General features: G+C 31.0%; 1 protein-coding gene across 3 annotated transcripts in view; it reads left to right on the top strand.

Moving 5' to 3' along the window:
- Cad96ca (tyrosine kinase receptor Cad96Ca) overlaps positions 1–28,000 on the top strand; it is a 44,053-nt gene that overhangs the window by 13,614 nt on the left and 2,439 nt on the right. Inside the window, exons 1-7 of one of the 3 annotated variants that reach the window (XM_076316511.1) lie at positions 14,963–15,109; positions 16,461–16,711; positions 20,704–20,816; positions 23,241–23,664; positions 25,286–25,462; positions 25,935–26,285; positions 26,829–27,134. In XM_076316511.1, coding sequence (XP_076172626.1) covers positions 16,493–16,711; positions 20,704–20,816; positions 23,241–23,664; positions 25,286–25,462; positions 25,935–26,285; positions 26,829–27,134 — 1,590 coding nt within the window. In that variant the 5' untranslated portion in view covers positions 14,963–15,109; positions 16,461–16,492. Of the gene's footprint in view, positions 1–14,962; positions 15,110–16,460; positions 16,712–20,703; positions 20,817–23,240; positions 23,665–25,285; positions 25,463–25,934; positions 26,286–26,828; positions 27,135–28,000 lie in introns of those variants that run through there. The other 2 variants (XM_076316510.1, XM_076316512.1) reach the window with 2 other exon arrangements.

Genomic DNA, 28,000 nt, shown 5'->3' with positions numbered 1-28,000 from the left:
TACGATATCAATGTTATAAGATATTGATGGAAAATAATCTCTATTAACGAATATTAACAATTGGTAGAAATGGTGTGTGTGTATTATATTGCTGCGTAAATTTTTTTCCTAAATTCTGTCCTTCAGACAGAGTGTAAAGAAAGCTAGAAATAGACAATAATGGAATCAAATTAAATTACCCGCTCGAGGTCGATACACAATGATACCGTAAGACAAGGCGTAGTTTTTGACATCATTTATCATCATGGGAGTGATTCGGCAAGATCAGTTAAATTTTCGCCTATACTAGCCAAAACGTAGAGTTATTTTTGGTAAAAGAATAGACCCCTATTACATATGACCTAGTTTGTTAAGAGTGACTTATCAAACGTATTGGGAAACTTTGTTAATCATCTCGTAATATGTTACAATTTAATTCCAAGAACCAAGTATTTTAAAAAAATTAATATTTGTTTTATAGTCTACCAACTAATATTTCAGTATTTCAACAATTATATTCTATTTATGTAATAAAACAATTTATAGTTAATACAATCATAAAATTATGTATTAAATACTTAAAAATAAATCCATAACAATGTATAAATTCTTTAATCATACACTGCACAATTATTAAAAATTTGAATTTCGAAAATATTGAAGATGTTAATGATTTTTAAATTGAAAAACTTATTACATTTGAAACGATTATTTCTCAAATAAAAATTTCACGAATTAATTCTTTTCATGTAAAATAAGGCAAATATACTCAAGTACGCACGAAAAGCTTGTTCAATTTAAAATCATTATATGGATACCTTGTACATATTATTTATAATGCTGGTGTTTTAATATGCAATTTATTATGATTTAATATACTGTGAAGGTTGACAGTAAACCGAAGCAGATATCGTTTTGACGTGTCATTCTTTTCTGTGCTCACCTTCTGTGATATCACCATGACACAACTATGTAGCCTTATTAAAACTACTGACTCAAATTAAGATATTTGCGGATTTTTAAATTTTATATACAACATAAAAGCCCTAGTATATCGACACGAGTAAAACAATTCTTCTGAAAATATACTTTCCTTGTGATTGCTATCAATTTACTTATGCATTTATGTCTCAAATTTGCAAATTAAAATACACCTTGAAAATAATTTCTACTCTTTATTTATCTAAAATGATTTTCATAGTTTACCAAGGTTCTTATGATCTCTACTAGTCAATTAAGTTTGTATTTATAATTGTGAAGTACCTTGTATTGTAAATTAGGGATGTATAAATGGTTCACGCATCGCAAACATAGTTTCTATTAAAGGCGTTAATAAACGAAAGTATGTCAGGTAGCAAATCTTTGCCGTTTCCTAAATCTTCGTCAGAAACCGTTCCTCAGAGTAATTGCCGAGTTTCAGGAAATGCCGCATCGACAATTTTCCTCGTCTGCAATTAACTAAGTGGGACAGATCGATTGACAACAGTCTCGCTAATGGTCTCGATTCGTACGCGACACCTGACTCGGCAACAAGTAGATCTTATATTTCCGTTGCCAGTGAAGAAGCCATGATTCGACGGCAAGAAGTCATACATACAGACAGTGTCAGTCCAGTCGTTTGGTCGCACTTTCATCGTCCCACTTTCTCCGTCTTGTTCGGGGCGCGTTGCTCGTTGACCACACGCCATACCCGACAACCTTTATGCTCATTGAATTTTTCTACTTCTTACGGATTCTTCTTACAAGATTGGTAGGAAAACCCCAAGTGGCTCCGACTAATCGTATGATTCAGAATTTACGAAATGTCAGTGGTCAGAACAGCTGAGAATTTGATAATAAACTTTTGTATCCCCACTTTCTCGCTTTAAACGAAGTTAGACATTATCGAGATTTCAAGACCGTTCTTTACAGTTCTCCTTATTTTGCAATTAACACAGATCAAGGTGTTTTAACTGAAATTATTAAGGAATTCTAAAGGAATTTTTGTTATTAATACACTTGAGTGTGCATGCATTTCGACTAATTAAGTACTGGTGAAAATGTTAGTTACCGGGGAAAAGGGATTTGTGCGTTATAATAATTTTGTTGTAAATGTCATACAGTTTTATATCGAGCAATTATTTGAAATTTCTCTTCTTGAAAAGAAAGAATAGAAATTTCCTTTAAACAAACTTTCTTTTATACAACTTGTTACATTAATTGTAAAATACAATATAGATATGGTTCAAACAGTTTGAAAGAAATTTTATACTTAACCATCCATGTATAAAATTCATTAAATTTCAACTACTACTGTTAGCAATTAGGATTTTCTCTATAACCCATTAATAAGTAAAAATGAAATGTATAAAGTGACCAATAAACTTTTTTAATTAAGCAGAAACGGCCTTAAAGAAAGATCAGATTGTTAAACTTAATTCTTTATTTAAGCTTTGAAAAGAATTTTAAGGAATACAGATTTTTAATAAAAGTAAGTATAATTTCACTTCAATAGATATTGGTTAAAGCAATCTAATATCGAATATATTATTAAATACATTTAACACCTAATTCTCTTACAGTAGAAAAAAATCAAACATAAAGTTATTATTTTATGAAATAGAGTTACCTTTTATAGCTCTGTTTTTAATCTAAAAATATTACTGTTGTTCACCCGAAATACAAACAATCCATCAAAAACTCATTAAAACGAAAAATTTATACTTCTTTGGTATATAAAATATCAGTGTTACAATAAATAGAATGTCGTCGACGGTAAAAGACTTTTGTTTCTTCTAACGGTACTAACTAAACTAATGTTACTGCAAATTAATTTAAATTACAATCACTACAGTTTTTGTAATTATTATTACTATAAATATTCATTTGAGCCTCTACATATACCTATTCAGTACCTTTAAATATTTATATCGTGTCAAATTGTCCTATAAATTCGACAAGTAGGTATGTCCGAAAGAACAAATCGATATATGTATTTATCTCTTTTCTGACTATATTACCGTTACTATGTAGGCACATGTTTGAAGATACGACGAAGTTTCAGTTGGAACGGTACATTATTATACAGGGTAATTCGTAATTGCGCATCAACACTTTAGGTAATCCAGACCCGGAGAAAAAAAATATTAGATGAACATATAGTTGTTTAAATTGACTTTGTTTCTCCAATTATAAAAAATTCGAAAATCATTTTCGAAAATCGTTATAAATTGTACACGATCTTCACTTATAAAACAATTTTACTTCATCAGTAGTAAAGAAGAAAGCTTGTCATAACACGGCCAATAAAGTTTAGACGTTTTATTATCATTTATTTTCTGTTTCGTAGTTCAAGTATCAACAAGCAATTACGAATCATCTTATATAAGAGAAAATTTTTTCACAGGATATTGGATACAACAGATCCAATGTTTGCAGAAGGGTCGACTAAATGTAAAAACTATTTATTTCTAAATACATTAGTAAATTGCATTGTCACGATGTTTAGAATCGTGTTAAAAAGAATAATTGTTTTAAATCGCGCCAAGAAATTCTCTGCGTGAACGCTTATACACCAAGAGAAGGATTTATTACATAAAATAAAAAATAATTTTTTAGATGAAAATATTTCTTTAAAATATTACAACGTAATACCATATTCGTTGAAAAGATTAAATACAGGTGTTTTTTATTGGCAGATGGATGCAATATTATTATAGGAAATGGGGGAAAACAAATTAACGGTTAATGATTATAAATAAATTGCTTCACTTTGTCCTTTTTGAAAAGGCGAAAATATTCGTGTTACTTATAAGATGGCTCGATACTTTGGGATCGACTTGCTCCAGTGTCATCGATTTCTAATCATATTAAAGTCTTATCACTAGCGTTCACCCGCGTTCTACGTCGTTTCGTGCTTCGTGTTGCAATGCAGCCATCGATAAATCTCATAGGTTGAATAGCGCCGGGACAAATGAACAATAAGCATAAACTGCTGCAAAGCTTCTGTTATTGCGGTCGGTGCATTACAATGCAGCTGCGACAGCGGTGCGCGCCGCTTCTTTATTTCGAGCAGTGTTTCGAATACTATAGCGGTATTGAAGTCACTGCACCGTGAGAATACAGTTACGCGGTATTCCCGTGAATAATGGCTACTATTATCGCGCAGGAAGGGGAGAGGGTGTGAAGGAGAAAACGTAATGTTATTAGAACTTTCAATAATTCGTTTCCTTTTTCCGGGAAGGAGACTTCTGCCCCCGAGGTAACCACGCTTTCGAAATTTCCTCGCGTAACTTCAATCTTTCGAGACTAATTGCAATAATTCTTGGGTGATAAATCACGTGTAGAAGGGAACAGTGGTTTCGTCGTGGAACGATGGAATAAAACTGGAACGAGTGTAATATGTATTCACACATTATCTTTAGTCGGTGACTGAATATAGTGCCGATTAGAGTAAGGTACGAGTATTGTCTAGATTATCTAGATCAAAGGTTAAACTTTTTGGATACCTTCTTTATAATCTTAAGAATTTATGTCGAAATCGCACAGAGTTTTCCTTTATCAGTTCAGTTTATCGATGTTTATCATATTAAAACTTTTAAGCATTATAATTGTAAATACATATGAAATTAAACTTTAACACTTTGTACATATATGTGTGTGTGTGTGTGTGTGTATTAATTCATTCAATTTTATTCGTAGATTATTTGTTCAATACTTAATTTGTTATAATATTTTTATAAGTTATCGTATTTCTTTGTGGAACAAAAACATTGTAATTTTTAGATGTGTAATATTGTTTTACATTCGTACAAAGCTCTTTAATATTTAGCTTGATAGTAGACAGTTGAATCCTCGTGTCTACTTCTATATTCAATCTGTTTGAATTTTTATTTTAGTTGAAGCATAAACGAGATATAAAATAGACATTTCGCTTTATGGGAGTTGGTATTACATGAACTAAAGTACCGGTTTCGTGAAAAGTTTTTGGTTTCTTTTTAGCGAATGAATAATTAATCATTTTTAATAGTAATATTCTTTATTTCTGTAAGCAAATTTTCCAGTTTTTGTCCATTGTTCGATGATACAGCTACAATTTTTTCTGGCGTTGTTTAAATTATTCAATAAACATAACATAGAATAATGATACGAATCCAACATAAAGGAAAGTGTTGTACTCTTTATGCCAATTATTATATAATCTTCGTTTAATATTCAGTACAGCTTTTTTACATATTTTTTCCAATTACATATCTTCATACTTCATAAAGGATAAATCCTCAAACATTGTATATTTAAATTAATTAAAATAAAAGTTGCATTTGTATTACTTCTTTCTCTTTGTCTTTCCTTCGTATATAATTACATATACAAGATTCTTATAAATGAGTTAACAATTTACATATTTTAGCCATAGAAGAATCGTGGAAAGAACCATAAACTAACATCCCGTTTGCCAATTTATGGGTTCTTAGTAAGAGGTTAATTTACATTTAGATGGGTACCCTTTCTTATAATTTGCGATCTTTTAAAATTTACACGTAGTGTGTGGTCGTATAAAGAATTTTAATTACAAAATCTTCTACACCTTTAGTTTAGAATGTTTTACTTAGGATAAAATATTATACAATTGAATGCCACACCGAGTTTAAATTTCTATGAAATAAATTGCGAAATTATGATCTAAAAGACCAGAATCACCATGTTACTTTCGTCAGTTGTACGAATCGAAAAAATAAATTCAAAATTGTAATATTTCGATCAATGTACAAGTTTTGATATCGTTGCGTAATGAATTAAAACCAAAATATTTGGAGCACCTTTAAAAAGAAATGTCGCCTTCGAGAGAAGTCCTTCATGAAGAATCTTTAAGCATCGATTACCATACATTTGAATTAGATATCTCGTCAAGTCTAATCTTTCACGCCTTAATTACAAGCCCAACTGGTCCGGAGGTAACTATAAATGTTTACAAATAAACGCAAGAACGCCTACCATCTTTCTCGTTGGTTATCATGGCAAAGAAAGTTGTCGGGTAACATTCATAAATTTTAGTGATCGCAGCTTGGAGCTACACGTGAATTTGCCTATGTCGATTCCGAGATTCGAGTTTTCTTCAAATCGAGATTCTAATCAACGTCCTTCGTGTAATCATACTCGTATTACTCTAATTAAACGGTTAACCATTTCCTGGGCAATGTCAATTGGATTTCTTCGTGTTTCTTTTATTTCATTTACGTCGTTCACCGACTACTTAAACTTAGGCAATCCACCTTGAAATAATTTCCGATCGTAACTGGATTAAAATAAGCATCAAAATTCTACGCGCACGCATTCAGCAAACGTGGATGACCATCTTTATTTCGAATTAGACACTAGAATATTGTAATTTAATGCTTAGCGAATGCAACGAGGTACCAATGATTGTCTAGCATTATAGGTACCATTAGGTTACTAATTTCAGTTATTATTAATATCTTATTATCTTATTAGAAGTATGTAGTTTCTCTTGCAACCTTTCTGTTATTTGTAATTAAGATTCTTTAACGCTAAAAAGAAATCTTTAAGAGATGTTAGATTAAATAATGATTTATTGAAGAATATAACATACTTTTTATGATTAATTACTCATTTCATTCTGCATGTTTGTTTTGCAGGAATGGTATTATGTACAGAATAGTAGAAAACTATACTTTTGCACTCCTAAGTTTCATTATTTTTCAGAGTGCATTATTTTCCATAGGTTTCTTTGAAAACAGATATAGTAATATTTCATTTTTTCTAAAGAAATGTATTATTTTCTCTTTGTATAATTCGATACAAATACAGCAAATATAGCAGGTGATAATGCAGTCAGAAATGTATACCCTTTACTCCGTATACATTTTAAGTGGTTATTCATTTAAAATGTTACTAACTAAAAGTAAAAGAAAATAGCTACGTTTCTAATTATAAAAGTAAAGATGACTACTTGAATATTTTTACTCGTTTGTGCTTTAATCCTTCGAAACACTTCATCTTTCAGAATAGTCTGTCTCAGTAAATTTGATAATGTCATTAAATGTAAAATATTATTTGTGTTTTATTCTTTGTAATTCGTGTATAGTATTATACATATTGAAGTAGTGATTATTATTCCTGAATTATGAAAATAAATGTATACATATAAGTCATACTTATCAAAAAAGTTTTCATACAACCCGATGAGTATTTTTTAATTAATGTATGACAGTATTCTAATGTAGTCGGTAACACTTTTCTCTCACGACTTATAATTTATAAAGGTAGTAGAAATACTAACAGTTAAAAAGAATTGGCATACTATTTGTTGCCAGTAAAATTTAAAAGCACGAATAATGAAGCGATCTACTTAAACAACAACAAAATCTGCATACAGTATAATTTATTTGTCTTATTTATCAATTGGTACACCAACATTGAGGAATGAAACTGAAAATAACTATGGTATAAGTATTGTACTGAAAACCATCAGTAATGTACTAAGAAAAGAAGTATATATCACGATAGAGTTGCTCGGAGAAAACCTTACACTAGTAAGAAAAATAAACGCCTACTTTTAGAATTCGCAGGAGATCACGTTAATAAATCATGTTCCCAACTTTTTGGGATGCGGAGGGATGAAAGATACTACTTAGTAATGAATCGAAATTTAATATTTCCGCAAATATTTCTCTCATCTGATGAGAGAACAATAGTATGGAGGAAAAAAAACGAACACTTAAAACTCAAAAACATGTGCCCCACAGTCAAGTATGATGGAGGAGGTGTTTTAATCTGGAGTTACATGAGTGCATCAAGGATTGGAAGTTTTTAATTTATTGATCAATATGTCTATTTGGACATATCGAAGGACGATCTAAAATATAGTGAAAAATATCTTGGACAAGATTTAATTTTTCTGTAAGATCAAAACGTGTTAAAGCTAGACGTATTAGAGTTATTGCTCTATAATGCACCAGGATAATTAAATACATATTGAACATTTGTGGAATGAGATAGAAAGAAGGATAAGAAGACACACCGTTAGAAACAAGGAACAACGGAAGAATGCAGTTACTATGAAATGGAATTCTATTGGCTCAGAAGTAACAAAAAAAATAGTTGCAGGGATGAAAGATAGACCTTTATAGATCATATGGACAATGAGAGGTCATACCAGTTATTGAAAATCAGATAAATAAATTAGTTGTAGTGAATTATGTATTAAGTTATACAGTAAAACTATTCTGGATGGAAACTTTTTTAAGCTACCTAATTTTACACAGTTCTTATTCTTCGAATTCAATACTACGCAACATAAATAATATTGATATCAATTCTTCTATTGTAAATTGTAGTCTGGATTTTGTACACCATAATTAGTACAAAGAAGATGTATATAAGTAAATACGTTATATTATAATAATATATGAATTAAGAAATTCCAATCGAGTGTACGAACATTTTCTTTATCCAGTGTATATCTCTTTAAAGAAAAAATTGAAAGCATATCTTCATATTTCTTGTCAAAGTAGGGACAAAAACATCCAGACTCGGATAAATCGTAGACGTCGAAAAGCTTTTAAAAGTTTGACTGTGACAGTTTTTTGCGAATATCGCGTGAGGCATTTTAAATAAGCCGCCTTAATAACTTGTCTACTTTGCCACTAGAAAAAAGTGAATCGAACCAGTCTGATGTAATTAGTTTCTTTGAAGATGTAGAGGCGATCTTTGTTGCCAAGAAAAATATAAGAACATTCTTCATAAAACGCAAAGTATTCTCTCAAATGATATCAATATAGGAGAAATGCTCTTAGATTGATTTTCAGTGTAACCAGACTGATTAAGTAAAGTGAAGCTTGTGCAATTAAAGTTCACCGGGCATGTTGCAAATTGCAGAGAACTCAAGGAAAACGAGTGCTCGAAGGCCATCGTACAACGTTATTGAAATTAAATCGAAGTTGCGAAACCGAACAATAATAATATAAGGAAACGGACAGATAATAAGGACTTTCTCTTACTCGCACGAAAGCTCATTGGTATGCTCACGTTGAGCAAAAGTTGAACTTCTCGGAATGGCAAATGGTATGCCGTAACATTAACGAATAATTACTAGGATCGCGCAGTTTGTTAGCGAGCTAACGGAATGGTGTTTAACTTTGTTACTTCGCTACTTCGAAAGAGGAGAAATATTTTATTCAGAACAAGAATTTTCCCTTAGAATTAACGTAAATTGTCCGCAGAAATCTTCGAATAATAGTAATTAAAAATTATTATATATCAAATAGCAGACATAGACAAAATTCTTATTTAGATAAAAATTTCGAATGATTAAAAAATACGTAACTCTTGATCTTTATGTTAAACGAATAAGAGAATATTTGAATTATTCAAGTAAACGTTATAAATAAATTGCTATATGGCGTTTTTATTCATTTATAATTCGTATAAAAGTTGACTTATCTTTATTAAATAGAATATCAAAATGGTGGCCATATTTTTATCAGATTATTATATCTATAATAATACATAAATATTGTAATCACTGTACTGGCAAAATTTGAAGAACGTCTGTGATAATTACGATACATTTTTTCTAAATATATTACGAACCCATAAATAATGTTTGAATGGTAAATTTTCATAATATTATATCACATTATACATTTTAACACTCATTTGGATTATCTATGGCACGTATAATAAAGTATCGATCAGGTAGTTGTGCATTGTTATATTTGTAATGTTATCTATATTACAATATTCAGCTTAACTTTTATATCTTGCTCATTACAATTTTAAATTACAAACATTTGAATACTTTGACGATTCTCTGTATCTTATGAATGTAACTATATTTAATGTGAATCGAAAAACTGAATTTTGTTGAAATACACTCTTGGTATATATTATGCCAGTTGTGTAAAATAAAGCAGTGGATCCTTCTATTTAATTATTTAATTGCTTTTGTAAATTTAAACAATTTTGCCATTTAACTCTATTCTAGAATATTCGAAATAAAATTAAACCATTACAATTATTATATATTTCGATATTTGGATTAAATTATTCTGTCTCATTGATTACAACTATTTCAAATTAATATTATCACTTTTTAAATTAACTACACACTGGCACATACAAAAGAAAATAGTAATTTCTCTGAATTTTTCAACATTTTGAATTCATTGACCGTAAAGGGAAACCATCTCACAGTTCCAAGTAATAGAGAAATCAATGAGATGTTATAACTGTAAACCGTACCCAGAAATTGAATTATTAATGACATTATTCTTTTAAAACGTTCTTGAAGGCCATATAGATATTTAAATTGGATTCTGAATCAAACATGAGATAATTCTGTAAAGGGTTTGAAAATCCTCTTACCAAATTATAATTGTAAAATAACTATTACATTTAAAAAGTACTACCGTTATCATACAGTAATTATATTAAAATAATAAGTTTTATCATATGATGAGATAATAATTACACTGATTCTTAGTACATGTGTAATAGAGCATCTTATTTCATGATACAAATGTTGATAGATGAATAATATTGATGAACATACCTTTTTCAAATGAACATAAAATTAATAAATATTCATTATTTTACAGGGACGCGTTTCATATAGACGCACGTAATTTATTTCTTATATATCTAACTATTTAATTTCTTAGGAAGGCATAAGAAGTTGCATAAAGATTATCACTCATGCTTAATTTTTTTTAATTACAAGTAACAATAAAATATGACAGAGTATACTTACGTATCAAATTTTATGTTGCATAAGTTCTGTAATAAAAAACAACCAAAAAAAGATTTAACGGGAATTTGTATACAATAATTAACAATACAGTAATGAAGGGAACATTTTCAATGTTTCTTAAGTAAAGTTGTTACTGCAAATGAGGCTTAACATGTACTTCATTATACAGTTAATGAGTAAGCAGATGAAAATATCTACGAAGTATGTATAGTTTTCTTATAGAAATAAATGCATTGCTTACATATAAGCAAATTATTCAACGCCTAAGGAAATAAAACATTTTTTCTCATATAACACGTTTGTATATCTACAAAATATTCTATATTTTGACAAATTATTATAATAAAATGTTATAATTTAATGCATTCACATAATTAAACATTATATTTTTAAAAACGGCACCAAATATGAGAAGTCCTTGATATATTAACACAATATGTACCAAAAGTGAAATTGAAAATACAATGTGTAGTGGAATCTCCTTAATTCGAATCTTTGTTATTGTAAAACTCTATTATTCAAAAAGAGTATATCCTTGTGAAGTGTTTTTTTTCTATTAAGAAAATATTCTTTTCTAACAGTAAAAATTCATTCTGATTCCAACCGTTTACAATGACAGTGATAGTGTTCATACACAATAATGACATCAAAGTGGAGATGTGTATGCCTGTCTATAGAAATACAACTCGAGTCGTAAACATAATAAATTGAGAAGTGTTAAATGTGTCGTACAATTAACGAAAATGTTTAATATCAAGAAAGATATGATTACCAACATTAAACAAATTTGTCAGAAGATTAAAAAGAAAGTTTAGATGATTTGAGGGATAATTTGAAGCAGAATGTAATTTTATGGGGTCAAATATGTTAAACGATGTAGGACAGTAGATATAGGACAATATTTAAGAAAATCATTTTTTATAATCTTTTCCAATTTTTATTATTGATATTTTCTTTCCTATACTTGAAATATAAAACGGTGAAATCCAGAAAAATGAGCAAACGGTCGTGTCACTATTGAATTTGAACAACTTTTTATAAAATCGTCATAATGAGAACAAAGTAGAAGAAGTAACTAGAATTTGCGTAAGAGTGTTGCGACCAAGGACATACGATGGAAAAAATAAACAGATGACGGTCAAGGAAATCCGGCTTTTCCAAGGGTAAAATTAAGCGTGTAAACAAAGCAAGAAGTACTTTCATATCTTTGAAGGAAAATGCTTTAACGTCCTCCCACGTGCATACACTGACGACCACGAGATACCCACTTTCTATTTCTATCACACGGCGCGTGTGATATCAAAGTATACAGCTTACTCATTGGATCGTAAATAAATGCCCGATGTAACTTTCTATTACGGCGTAATATACGAATTATTCTATCCTGGTGACACGGAACACTTTCGTGATCGGTAGCGTTGTACAGTCCTGCCTCACATAATGTCACAAGGTATCCCCACCACTTGCTACACGTTCTCACTATTTCTCTGGTATCGTATACAAAGTCGAGCGAATTGGAGAGATATAACAGCGATTAAATTTCACCTATCTACCTCTTATAATGTCACAGTTTGGCCCCGAGTCTGTAACATTATGCAAAGCAGTAATGTGTTACAATTTTGGTTTCCCGCTGGATATTGTTAATTGGTCTTTTTCCGTAAACTGATTTGGATAAATTGAAAATGTACTGAGAAAATATGTATTGAGAAAGATGATTATAAAGTATCGCAAATATATACAATTGTATGTATACATGTAAAAATGTATATTATACATAAAAAAATATTAACTTTAACCCTAAGAACTTCTGATGTCGTTTGAGATCCGTCTAGAAATTCAAGTTAACAAGTTTGAATTAGATAAATTTTTATTTATGGAAAAAAGTATGCTAAAAACAGTGATTAATTTTAATTTTTAAAGTAATTTATTTAATAAAAAAAGTATAAAATGAAAAACTTGCATTGAATATTTATTTCTAGTTTTATTTAAATATATTTTATTTATAACTCTACAATCTTTGAGCTGCTTTTTAATATGTTTCTATGTTCTTAATTTCTACTTTGAAAACATGGTTATGTTGTTTGTGTCTTCCGGTTTATAATAGAAGATAATTTTTAGTTCTCTTCTTATATTTGTGTAATGCTCATCGTATGAGAAAACGATTGTTTCTCATTATGTTCTACCAATATTAATTATATATTGAATAAAGATGTTCGTTCATAATTTATATTTTTCGAGAATTTCCAAACAGGATTCCCGAAATCCAAGAAGCAAAAAGAAAGAATTCTAAAATTCAATTATCAAGGTAAAAATTCGATCAGGTAGCAAAATAATACTTTACTACGATCTTCAGTCTTTTCATACTTTAACCCCTCAAGCCGGTAGTTCTTTGTGAATTACCTAACGCCTCAGGCAATAATAAATTTGAAGGTGTTTGGTAAATTTCTTTAAATTTACATAAAACGAAATTTACTTATTCGATTAATTTCAAATTACAGGTATATGTTCATGAAATGCCATACAATAATTTAAAAATAGTACGTAAGTAATTAAAGATAATAATTTTATCGAAGAAAAATATTAAAAATAATATAAATAATACTATAAATTTTTAATGTTGTGAAAAACTTTAAAACACTATTTCAAAGAAAGTTCTACTTTACAATTTAGGCACCTTTTTTGTTATCTTTTGAGTAGAAGTTACATCACCGCTGTCAGACAGTAGTGTAGCTCCGTTTGATGAGGAATTACAACGTAAATATCATTCGTTTTATATGTTTATAATAAAAATATAGAAAATATAAAATAATCTTATTAAATGAAGTTCACTAAATACACAAAATGTAATGTATACCTTAAAATCCAATATAGTACAAATAAAAACGAAATAAACTGGAAAAACTGAAAGACGTACGCTGTACATCATTCCGCAGAGAAAGAAGTTATGTTGATATAATAAAATGACAAAGTATGGTAAAAAGAATGTCGAAATATTTGATGATCTAAATTATCCATAATTATTGAAAAAAAATTATAATACTAATTTTAGTAGTAACACGAAAAGCAGAACACACCATACAGCTATATGTTAGATTTCTCTTTATTTGTTGATATATGTAGTATATATACAACTATATCTAAAAAACAAAGTTTTTGCATTGGTGTTCATCAGGAGTATTTTTGTTACTTTCGAAATGTATTTATAGAATATGTCTATCTTCATGATATTCTTTTTTATTAAACCTATATTAAATACATTCCGGTCCTTCAAGGAATTCTTCTGAATTATCGTCCAGAAATATAATCTCCCAGTTGTCATAGCTAAAGAAAACTGTGATATACAAATTGGAGGAGGAAAGAATATAATTAACTAGTGCGTAAACTCTATCATAAATTTCATAATTAAAACACCATATCAGAGTTCTCTGTCCGAACAGATAAACACAATTTATGTGCATAATAACACACTCCTTTCACTTATACACACATGCATACATGCATACATACATACATACACTCTTGAATGCACTTGTCATGTGATTTCTTACGCCTTCTGTATAAGCGGTCGTTCGTGCGTTGCAGCAGAGTCGCATATGATCATTCGTTGCTTGAGCTAGTTCTCGGTGGTATAAAATCCGATTGCTTGAAGTATCGATGTTACAACTGTTACCTATAATTCCAAGCTCTCAATTGACAGTTATAAAAAGACTGCTGATGATTACAATAAACATATCTTTTATTTTGTTACGAATTGTTTCGAGTTCATGACTACGCGAACCATTGAAACGATAACAACAGTAACCAATAATCAAATATTTAATGCTCGACAGTAAAAACTGCTGGTTAGCAAAAATAGAAATCAGTTTTAATTTATATTACTGCAGCTTGATAAACATTAATCATTGCCACTAATCGTGAATGAAACGAAGAGGAGCGATCAGTCTTCGAACATGAAAGTTAAATGTGAACAGCTTATGAAAGCAAAAAATAGTAATTTTAAGTGAACGGTAAACTCGTTCTGGCAGAAAAATGTTCAGGAGTCAAGTTTCTCTTAGTAGCAAAGAAATGAGAAAGTACTTCGAAAAATCTGTCATTTTATATAAAAAACAAGTGAAAATGTGAAAATCGTAGTTTTAAGTTGAAGCATGGAAGGTTACACTCTACTTGACGATATGAACTGGAAATCCAGGAAGGAATGCATATCAAGGCCGATCTCTCAAGCCACCCGCGGCTCTCTCTCATTATCCTTCAGTAAATCCGAAGTTAATTAGAACTCAAGCGGAAAGCCATTTTGTTCCATCGTTTTTTTCGAACGAGTTAAATTCGAACAAAAAATACATAGACTTCGATTCGTATGATTTCCAATAAAATCAGTGACAGGTACCATTTTTACGATACCAAAATATTTTCATTAAAAGTATGGAATATTTAATAACTATTGCAATCTTTTTCTTAATGGAAATGATATTATTTTATTACTATTGCCAAAACGGTAAAGAACAATTTTTCAATGACGTTAAAGTAATCAACGCTTTAAGACGAAGGGTAATAAAATTTGATGTTTCTTTAATCGTCAGTACTTGTTAGTAAATATAAAGAAATTGATAGAAATTGGAGTAGACTATTTGGCACGGAGTTAAATATTATTTTGATAAAAAATACTTCATCAAAAGATCAAGTAAAAGACTTAAATTATCTTTCAAAGAGATTAATAATCTTTGAGAAAGATAATTTGATTATATTCATTTGATAAATAACGACTAAATATCTTTTCATTTTTTACTTGTTACTTGAAATTTTTATTTGGATAATAATTTTGCCCAATTTTCCTCTTCCAAGAGATGTGAAGTGAGCGAAGAGAAAACCAGACGATGAAAAAGTATGGTGAAAGTTTCCTAACATTATGAATCATTTGTGATATTCATCTTGATACACGAACTTTTCGAGTATTGGTATACATTAGGTCAAGAATTTCCGTTACGTCATACCGATAATTTTACACGCATAGCACCTTAATAAAATTAACAAGTAATTTCTTGTCGAAGTGCTTACTTGTTTTTTTATTATTGCAAACGTTTTGTTATAAATTTTCAAGTTAATTTATATAAGGCAAGTGCGGTTGTATGAACACATTTGTTTCCGTTATTATTTATTGATATGTAAATATCAACGCATACTGTCGGAAAAAAATGTTTACAATCGGATGTGGAGTAGGATTCCTTTTACAAAAATGAATCTAGAATGCAAAATATAATTTTTTGATTCGAGGTTTCGTCTTCAAGGAAATTGAAAATCAAGTACAATTATTTCTACTTACTTGTGCTGATATTTATAAACAATAATATGATATTTATCATAGTTTTAACTTGTTTTGTAAGTAACTAGAGAATTGGTCAAAACACTAATAGAGACAATGAGTAATAAATTATTACTCAAATTATATTCAATAACACATGTCCTCACAAAAATTTCAAAATCAACTAATTTTCTCAAAAATGAAACTTCGTATTAACAAATTTTATTTTTCGTTTTCGATTTACATTTACAAGAAGAATCATTCTATCTCCGCTTGTGGTACGATTTGTTCTGAACGTGTGAAACATTTTCAATAAAGCATTGAATACTTTAATAAGAGATAAAGATAAAACACTGTGTGAGTGTAACGAACGAATACAACCATTGTAAACGAATTGAATGCAATTACTCAGCCGATAATTAATTTCTGTCGCAGGAAGTCAATTCAGCGACAACACACCACCCGTAATGTGGATAGATCGAAATTTGGTACTTCTGGATTCAGAACCCGTAGGAAGTGTCGTGACTAGAGCCCGAGCTGAGGACAATGAACAGGATCAGTTAACCTATGGTCTGGAACCTCTTGGGCACAACTACAACGGAAACGATAGTCCGCAACCGCCGCTTCCTTTCTTCATTGACAATAGCACCGGCATTATCTACGTTAATGAAACCCTCAAAGGCAAAGTGAGTCCCGTTTTTAATCCCTTTTAATTACTACCTTATTAAATCGACTACGACTGAACATTGGAAGATAGCTTTAAATAATAAAATCGAAGCAATGTTATTCGCTCCGTAGATATTGATAACGTGCAAAGAACAATTTTATTTGAAATTTCCATAACTTTCCTTAATTTTATATCTTCATCGGGAAATTATTTAATTTTATGAAACACATACGGTATATTTTTGAGAACTAATATTTTATCTACACATCTTTTAACAGTTTTCTTTTCTTTGAAAAGTCGCTCTGAAAGATGTTAAGATTGCTCGTTATGGCTTTATTTTTCGAACAGCGAATTAATCGATTCGTTCCTATAGTGTACGTTGTTATTTTCAAAAAGTCATAATGGTCATATACTGTTCCTTAGAAATTTGGGCGCATGAAATTAGGTTCACTACTAAAACATATACATATGTATGTGTTCATTTTAATTTCTAAAGGTAATACAACAACTGTAAATACATTCGCAAAATTTCGAGAACGAAATTTGTACATTTTAACATCATGGCTTAAATTTGGATTAGGTTTAAAAGCAACCTCTGACCTAACCTGAGCAGCACCATAGAAAAACTTGAGAAATGGAATGGAGAATGAAGATGATTGTCAAGTTATAATGCTTCTTTGGTTTTGTTCACAGAGTATTATCTAATAAAGAGCCATTCTATGCTGTAAAAGGTGAGCCTTCGATTATTCGCACATCCTGTTTCTTAACAAGTTCGGTTAATCGAGGTTTTACTACCTTAAATTCTAGTCATGGCAGTACGTGTGGTATATAAAATTCCACGTCATTAAAAATCAATAGTACCGTTGTAAAATGATCAAAGTTCATCGTATATGTTTACAAAAGATTCATTGAATCGAATTTCTAAATAAGTCTGAGGTTTGTTAATTTTTCTATAAAATTAGTTCCTTTGAAATGATTGAAGAGTTTGCTTGAAAAGGAAGCTTGGATTACTGATTGTAAGTTTCTAAATGAATCCCAGTCACGTCCTTATTTATTATATTTTATTATTGAACTTATCACACATCGTGGATTATCGTATATTTCAATTAAACTACGTGATCAATGAAATTCGTTAACGAATCGATCGAATAATTTCAATGTACTCTGGCGAGTCAATTTTTTTTCACTTCATTCAAAAGTTAACAGTAGACTGAGGATAAAATATAGATGCATATTCTATATTTAATAACTAACAAAGAACACTTAATAAATACAAGTCCGCAAATTTTTGGTTTTACACGTGTAATCACTTTATATTCTTGCTAATTTTGTTGCTTAGACTGTTTATGAGTTTTTACAATTTCTGAAGAGTAGGTACCGAGGGAAGACGAGCTGAATTCATTGATACAGTTCCTTATTGTTGATTCTAATAATTCCCATGTTTAGTTTCAAATTGCTAAATACAATGCCAGTTACTGCTTAAAGTTTATATCTTAAAAGGAAAAGATTTTCGGATCCATAGTCAGTATATGTATTAAACCCCTAATTTTGGTTTTAGTAATTGTCGTATAGTTATAATTTTATAATGGAATATTACAAGCTTAACAACACGGAGTGTGAATAGAAATGATAATTTCCTAGTCGAGATAGTCGATATATAATCTATTTAACTACACCACAAATAAAAAATCAAAGGAAACTCATTTTTTCCCATAATAATAAATAGCTAGAATTATTAAATAAAAAATATTAAATTCAAACTATATTTAAAAAATGTCGTGATACTTTTTCTATTCGACATCTTTTCTATAAATGCTGATTAGAAGATTTAAAAGGTTGATCATGTTTTATTCCTTTAGATTCAAATAGATTAATGTATGTACTGCTTCTTAGAGCAGTGTTATTTTTAAATCCATATGATTTACAGTAGCTTGCAAAAATATTCCAACGCTTATTACTAAAACATATACATATATATGTATTCATTTTAATTTCTAAAGGTAATATAACAACTGTAAGATACAATTATGAAGAATGTATATATAAAATTTCAAACGAATCGGATAATATTTATAAAAATTATAAAATATTCATTGCAAACATGTGTTGAAAGGAAGTCACGAAAATATTTGAATGCTTACAATTAGAGATGATCGATATTTACATCGAATTTTCACAACAAATGTTAGGAATGACAAACTCAACTGATGTTAACAAGACATTATTCAGTATGTTTGATGTAATATTTTCCGAAGTTATTAAAATTTATGTTATAAATTCGAAAAAATCGGAATCACAAAAGCACAAGCAAGAATTAATATTAAAACTTCATAAAGAAGGCAAAATTGTTAGTAGATGTAAGTTGATGATTTAATATATTATAAAGAAATGAAAAATGCAGAAAATATAGCAAAAGAAGCCCATAGAGGACGACTAAGAAAACACTGAAAAGAAAAGATAGTTATTTAGATAATGAAAAGAACTCGCATACATTGCCCTCGAAATTTGCAAACATGGTCGAAAATAAATTTTCACCCGGAAAACATGTTTATCCAGAAAATGTATATTAATAAAAACAACACTTTCTGGTATATTGTCATATTCTTAGATGAGGGCAAATTTAATATCTTAGTTCTGATGGACGTAATTGTATTTGGATAAGATCCAACATCGATATGGAGATACGAAATATACAACCGACAGTAAAGCATGGTGGTGGTTATATTATGGTGTAAGATTGTACGGCAGCCAGTGGTGCGAGAAATTCAATATTTATAGATGGAAGTTTAGATAAATAGAAGTATTTACATACAATGTGTAAATGTTGAAGGAAAATCTGCAATAAAGCATCGAAAAATTAGACTCGTCTAAAACGTATTGCTCGGATTGTAAAAGAATAAGTACTGTATAATAAACCTCTCACCTCGAGCATACATACCATTGTAGCGCCTACACATTAATCCTGTTGAGTATTTATGGTCCGAAAGGGATAAAAGATTAAATAATTGTGAAATAAATAACGAAACGTTGTTGAAACAAAAGATTATTGTAATATAGAAAGCTGTGGACGTTATTGTCGCAAAAAATTAGTGTCAATATGTAAGGGCGTCTCAGAGATGTTATTAGAGTCAAAGGCGTGCCAACTAAATGTTACAGGAATGTTTACAGTAATGTATAGAAATTATAAGAAATAACATATACGTAACACTTTTGTTGTCTCCTTCCAGGACATGTTTACAATGAATATTTCATAACTTCTACAAATTCTATCCCATTCACTTCCAATTATAATTTTTCATAGATAATTTCCATGATTGTATCTTACAATAGTTATAATATTACCTTCAAAACTTATATTTGTATTGTTTAATGTTTCAGTAGCGACCGTTGAATATGAATATGAACATATAAATATCAAGTCTTAATACCATACGACGATTAAATTATTTTGAATTAATGTTCAAAATATCTCTATATTACAATTAACACGGAGATAACAATTAAAATAGTGAGTAAATATTCATGGTTAAATTTAAAGATCAATAAACGTCACGTGTCAATGTCAGTTTGAACTTTTTACATAGTCCAAACTAAATGGTCCGACGAGGCTAACCAATAGAGTTGTAGAATGCAGTCGGTCGATCGAGACGAATAGTAAAGCCAGCAAATTGCGATGTAATAATTTTCGTCGCTACTGAATCCTAGGTCGACGTTGTTTTTCTTGAGCATTTCCGATTATACGCAACCGGTCGTGCATGTGAACATTCGTCATTTTTGAAGCGCGCAAAGACCGATGAATCGTCTCTTTAGAAGCCGAGGCAGGAGCCGTTGTAGTACATCTAAGTGGACGAGTTCTCGTCGTTACACGTGGAGGGGTAGGAGGGGTGGAGGGGGGTGGGGGCAAAACACGCACGTATACGGCCGTTTCTTTCGAGACGATGAGAACGTAACACGAGCTACGTATGGTCGATGTTCAAAGATTGAACGACGTTTCTTGCTTCTTCTTTCCAGGGAGGGCAGAACCTGTTCCTTTACGTGACCGTCTCTGACGGTCAACTCACGACAAAGACTGAGGTCTTCGTCACCATCAAGAACACTTCAGGCCCCAATGGAGGACACACCAGGTAGGTTATTCGTCGAGGACAAAATCAGTCGTGTCGGTCGATCGGTGAACCGATTTTACGCAGCCATCTCTATATTTACAGAATTTGTTTTAAACCATTCGAGCTTACAAGGGCATATGTATATTACGTTCGTATGAGTTTTTACGTTCGTATATCAGTATTCTAATCAAGAAATAGATTTAGTATACTTTTCTTGCATCGTATTTGTTAGTTACCTACGTGCGATCTCTTCTGTCCTGTACATTATCACCGTGCTTGAAAACTCATGTCTAGCGGTAAACAAAATGTTTAAACAGGATACAAAGATAGAAATGTATTTTTTACCTTTAATGCTTTCTTTTATACGCGCAACATCTTTGGGTAAGAAATATTCCAAATGTTTCCAAATATTTCCAAATAAAAATCGTGTTTTTAAGTTTACAATATAATGAGAAAATTAAGGGAACACTGGATCGTGTTGTTGTATCTGTTACAGTAGCTTTAATTAAATGCAAAAATAATATATAATGAGGACGTGACGGGTTGAAAAAACCCGAGGAACGCATTAAGGTTATCACTTCTCCCACAAAGGTAATCTCGATAGGGCCAATATTCAAGCTTTTGCTATTCTTGATTCTTGCTCCGTGCTGTCTGCTTCTGACTGAAGAGTTATGCAAACTCCTTGTAACAATTGTCTAATCATTTTATGGCTCCTTAAACAGACAGAAATATGTATTTGCGTTGGTGTTCGTAGTAGGTTGAAGTGATCCTTGCGTATGACGTAATTCATTGGCCTCCGTCTTATGTTTGTCGCCTTCTATCTTATAACGCAATTTGATGTCAGTGGTGTCGAAACGCGTCATGTGACTTCTCTTAGAAAGTCATTAATTGAATGTTTGTCCGAGTTTTCAAATCTAACAGAAATATTTTGTTGGATGACCGTTTTTCTGTTATTATGAGTTTATTATTACTAACGTAACACTTTCCAGTTCAAAAGTCAATTTCGTGTGAAGTTTGAATTCTATCTCAGCTAGTGATTCAGGGCTGGGATCAACCTCTTCTTACTAAATATCTTAGTATCCAGGGTGTTTCGCAAATAGAGATGGAAATTTATAAAAATCGTCATCCATTTTTCAAGTTTGATAAAGAAACTTACCGCTGTAAATATAGACAACGTTTATGGTAGCGTTTATTTCAAAGTTGAGACGACTTCCTGAAAGTCGTACGTGTAATGCGACGTAAGTACGTGTACATGGTTTCTTTTCGATAAAATTTATCCGAATATAACGATCCAAATACTTATGAAATGATCTGAAAACTACCATTTAGATACATTACATACTTCATAAATCAACGGTCTACGAGTTTTTTGCCCGGATTTCAACAATTTCACTCACTCAGTAGGTATCACACATCTAATAATTAATTACCAATGGGTGAAAAACAAAGTTCACACTTTTCTTCCTATCATTTATAGCGCAAATACTCCCTAAATATAAAAATCACTTGAAAATCTATTAAGGTTCAAGAACTAATTACAGGAAGAATATCTTAGCTCCTTTTGTACCAAGATGGAGCCTAATTTCAAGACCATCCATTTTAAGAAGTATAGTTAGCTAAATTACTATGGTTTAGTATCGAAGCCCTACATGTTGTACAAGTAGATTTATTATGCGTCTTCTTTGTAGACTTTAATATCTATGAAAACCAATGACTATACGTAGATATCGATAACCACCCTAACGAATGAGTTAATATCAAAGAGTACTAATTGTACGAGCAGATAACAGAATCACTAACAATAAATCACAGGAGTTGATATCGAAAATCATTTGGTCGTAGAAATTGATATTCATCAGTATTTCGTATCTACCGTTCGGGCTCTATAAATTTATTTCGACTATTATTGTATCGTACGATTAAATATCGACAGCAGAATCTTTTAAGAGAAGCATAAGAAACATATGTAACAAATAAAAATAAAGTATAAAACCTCAAAAGAACGTACTGTATCAAATTCGATAAAGTTTCAAACGTAGAGCAACATAAAACGAACCACAACTTGTGAACTATTTCGCAGCCGTAAGTGAACACGCTTTGCATCTCTAAATTAATAATAAAATCCTTGTATTTATTATTATTATACCAACTCTCCATTCTTCGAGAATACATTTTGAGATCACCAACGTCGTGTTTCTTTAATCAGCCAGTCCCGAGATCGTCTGAAACAAAAGACATTTGCCCTGGTCAGTCCATGGGACCTAGCCAACTCGTTACAAAGTTTCGTCGATAAATTACAAGGAACGGTGCACGACCTTTCAGGGGACCCGTGGAGGCCCGTTCCATTATTCATGCTCCAGTTAGTTGACGATACCCTTTCCGGCTTGATCGTTTCAAAGTGGTAACCGGGCGCTGCTTAACTCTGCTCTGATTTTTCTTCGACAGGAACCCGTTTCCGGGTCAACACGCTCCTACCGGCAGAATACGGCCGCCTCTTCTGGGCTTGCCGAGCCTTCAGAGCTATCCCAGGCCGGGATTGCCTCATAAATCGGTGATATCGTCGTCGCCAGTGGCGGTGCCGTCGAATATACCAAAAACAACAAAATTACAGCCAGAGGAGACGAAACAGAACGAGGGTGACGCCAGTGGTGTCTCCACCGGTGTCCCCGAGGTGCCCACAGAGGAGAACGAGGTCGAGGGTCCGCCACTCAGTTCGAAAATTGCACCTGCCGAGGCACCGCCTCCCCAAGATATAGCGATGACCTTGGTACCCATCACGGCGGTCTGCGTACTCGTGGTGGGTCTCGGGATGGGCGCCTGGTCCCTGCGAAATAAATTCTGTGGAAGTAGGAAGTCCAAGGAAGACACGGTACTTGAGATAACATTGTAAATTGCGTAAGAGAGTATACAGAGAGCTAGTCTTGATAGATTTCGGTCTATAGAGTTCGAGCATGGTTTACTTATTTTGATATTGGAGCAACTTGTAGTTAGATTAACTTGTGTTGGAATAAATTTAAACATATATCAATTAACTTCTCGGAAAATGGAATCAGTATTGGGTAAAGTGTAAATCGATTAACGATTAACGATTAACGATTAACGATTACAATTATCGTGTACGTCACTGGTTAACGATTACGATTATCGAGTAGTAAATATATTCATGGTTAATGAATAACACAAGCGATTGTAGCGATAATGTAATGGTCGAATGTAATTAAATAATTAATGATTGATTCCGAAATGGAATCAAGACATTTACACTTTTGATTATAATTAAATGATTATGTTAGTAATGAAACAGTTATGTAAACGTTAAAGTGATATTTTGTTAAATCATTCCAAATTACTGATTCATGATCGAGTAATAGAAACACAGTTTACTTTTAATCTCGTGATATTAGGAACTCGCTTGTTATTTGTTTATTAGATAAATTCAAATAATTACGTGTAGGTGATTCGCATTATATTCGAGCAACATAAGATTAATCTACTGGACCATTATTTCAATTATTGTAATTGCTTGCTTCCCTTGTTTATTTATTCAAATAAACTAGCCAAAGAATGTATAATTTCGTAATAACGTGTCTACGTTAAAGTCGACACTAATTCCGCTGGCTTTTATGTAAATACCAGTGAATATTTTAGTATAAAAATGTTAAAATATTGTATATAAATTTCTCGTTGATATCTATTTATTATAAATATTCATAGTTTCACGATAATTAATCAACTGACGAAAGAAATGTGAAAATTTTATATTGGAGAAGACCAGTTATCATGAAATTACACTAGCCTAAATTGATACTTACGTAGACCAATTGCTACAAAAATGTTCCTCAAAATATGTCGTTATTATTTAACGAAAGAACTTCATTCATGAAATTATTCAAGTTTATTTTATATAGCTGTTTATAAATTTAGGATTGTGATTAATTTGCTAATTCTAAATTAAATTTTGATAGGAATTCTTTCTTCGATGAAAAAATGGAATATCGAAGATTTTAGATATTCACTTATGCAAAATACAGCCATTTTATGCTTTTCACATTAAAATAAAGTTCCCCAGATATTTATTTTTATGATTTACGTTTCTTATCAATAAATTTATAGAAGTCTTACAGCGATATATTGTACGAATGCATTTGCATAATTTCTTAAATGTTGTATTCGATTTTGTGATGCATTTTCTTCTGTTCATTTAACAGCAGTTTTATACGCAGCTGTTCTTTATTATCTATAGTTTGTTCCTTCGTTTTTGAATACATGTAGTATTAAAGTTAAATCGAGGAAATACTTGATTTAATTTCTATATATTTTTTCGATACTCTTCAAACAATTTGTCAATTGTTAATTTCTACGATTCAGAATCGTAAACTGTGAATATTCAGCAAATGTTTAACAAACCTCAAAATAGAAAAAAATGCTTCATAACTTAGGAAGTAAAATTCTTTAGATATATATTAAAACAATTTTCTTTTTCTACGTAGAAAGAACAAGCTTCGGTTAGTGTCTCGAATATATCAGACGATCCATCCCTTGTTTTAAAAAGATGGCGTGGACCAAAAGCTCACAACAATCGATACGAACCCTGGGAAAAAGAAAATCAAGCTGGTGCACAGAACAAACAAGAAGATAAATGGGAATTTCCCCGACATCGATTAAAGGTTGGTAATTGCATCAATTGGAATATGATATTTTTATTTCATTATATCACTATAATTGTACAACTTTATGATGTGCATTATTAAAAACTTATTAACTTAACACTACTTTTTCAATGTTTATTTCAAATACCTGTTATTTCAAGTAAATTGATATTTTGCTTACTTTCAAGTAACGTTCCAGAAAATAAAAGACTGAAATGTTCTTCCAAGTTATTTTTGATTTTCATTTCAAATAAAATTTGCTTCAATCTGATTAAAATCAGCAAAAATCACAAAAAAATGTCTTCAAGTATCTGATTACCGCTGTATATTTGGCATATCTATTTCTCTTTCAATTTAAATAAGTTATATTATTAATGATTGTAAATATACAAACCAATGTCTTGACTTTCACCACATGTATTTTCAAAAGCACACAGAATCCGTATTTTAATGAAGAATTCTAAGCAGTTACTTCTTGAATTTATCGTAGGTCTTCAATATCCTTGGAGAAGGATGCTTCGGTCAAGTTTGGAAATGCGAAGCCTTGGATATCGATGGGAAATCTGGTGCAACGATAGTCGCAGTGAAGACCTTGAAAGAAAATGCCACGGAACGAGAACGATTAGATCTTGCGCAGGAGTTACGAGTCATGAAAAATTTGGATCCTCACCCTAACGTAGTCCGATTACTAGGTTGCTGTACCGAACGCGAACCAATGTTCGTCATTTTAGAGTACGTGAGCGGGGGCAAGTTGCAAAGCTTTCTGAGAGCGTCCAGAGAAGAAAGGAATCATGGGGGACCTGGACTGACGTCTAGGGATCTCACTGGATTTGTTTATCAGGTGTTGTATAACATAAAATTAAGTAGAGAAAGTTTCTTCAAGCAGATGTATATTATTTGAAGTAGCTCATCTAACACTAGGAAACTATTTTCGTTGCTTCGAACGGGATGAAAAAATGTTTGAAGGAGTAACTATTTGAGTCGAAAAGGCAGATAATACGATAAGGATTGCCTTTCTTTAAGGTCGTATTTTTTTTACACTTAAATTCTTTAAATGTAACATAAATGTTTTCGATACAAACTGAGGGAATATCCTCTGTCTGTTTTTTGAAATCAAAATTTATTTTGAGCTCGTTTCAAAATGATATATTATACGTAAGCCTTCTACGTTTATACTAAACAAAATATCTATTTCCCATAACCATCAATTTTCGAAAACTGTATCTTTGGAAAAACTTGATTCTTTTCGTATTATTTGCCTTTTAGAATCGAAATTCTCTTTCTAGAAATTTATTAGCATCTTTGTGGACAACAGACGTATTTTAGGAGATTTAAGTATTCGAAATTACTAGAAGAATCACTGACAAAACATTTGTATGCCCAGATTGCCAAAGGTATGGAGTATTTGGCTTCCAAAGGAATAATACACAGAGATCTAGCCGCAAGGAATATATTGATCGACGAGAATCGTGCGTGTAAAGTAGCAGACTTTGGATTTGCCCGAGATGTTGCTGCTAATCAAATATATGAAAGGAAGTCCGAAGGTAGACTGCCAATCAGATGGATGGCTCCAGAGAGCTTGTACGATAATATATTTTCCGTCAAATCGGACATATGGAGTTTCGGTGTATTAATCTGGGAAATCGTCACATTAGGGTCTACACCTTATCCTGGTTTAGCCGCAGCAGAGGTACACTACTTAAAGTTTACTAATTTAGAAACGCTTTTGAATAAATTTATGAACGTATATCGTTCTTTTTTTAGTATAATTTAATGTAACAATATCTACAGTCAGCGAGTAAACGATTTTGATGGAATTTGTACAAATAAATCCAGAAATACTTTTGTGGTAGTGTTTAAAATATTTCCAACTAATAAGCATTATTAGATACTTATAAAAATAAAAATTACGTTGGACATTACAAGACTGTTACTTAAAATTGATGGCATAACGCTTATAATTAATTACTTGTCTTTTATCCATATTTTGATTCGTGTCTTGGTAAAGAAGTATTGAACGATAAAAGAAAACGATTAAAAAATAATGAAACGATTAATTACACATATAATTTTCTTTGCTATTTTCAATCCTTCTTCATCTTTTTACTATTTTCTATGGTAGAAAAAGCTCTCGCCAAGACGAAACGTATAGTACCACTTTCAGCCTAATAACTAAATAAAAACACTTTTAAGAATGAATCTAAATTTTGTAATTTTTACAAGGAATCATGGAAAAGAACGCTGTAAGATATTTGAAATACACTATAGTGATAAAACGAGTACAAGTGGCCTTGAGTGTATAAGCTGCCAAATATATTTTCCATCACTTATTACTCTATCGCCTTTACAATTGTTTTTATAAGATATCGAAGTTACGAATTTTAGAAATTTACATTATTCTTTATGCAGAATGTAACATAGTACATCGTCGATTGTTCGTGGATAATGTTTGTTAAGTTTATGGTAACTTGAAACTAAACAAACACCGAATGAGATTTGATTTTAGAAAGAGGTATGCATACATATGAACGTATTTTTGTAGTTTTCTTCAAATCT

The sequence above is a fragment of the Ptiloglossa arizonensis genome, chromosome 7 (assembly GCF_051014685.1).
Source record: "Ptiloglossa arizonensis isolate GNS036 chromosome 7, iyPtiAriz1_principal, whole genome shotgun sequence".
In the NCBI taxonomy this organism is placed as follows: domain Eukaryota; kingdom Metazoa; phylum Arthropoda; class Insecta; order Hymenoptera; family Colletidae; genus Ptiloglossa; species Ptiloglossa arizonensis.
Note: the sequence above shows the minus strand (reverse complement) of the source record. Positions and strands in the feature narration are given on the sequence as shown.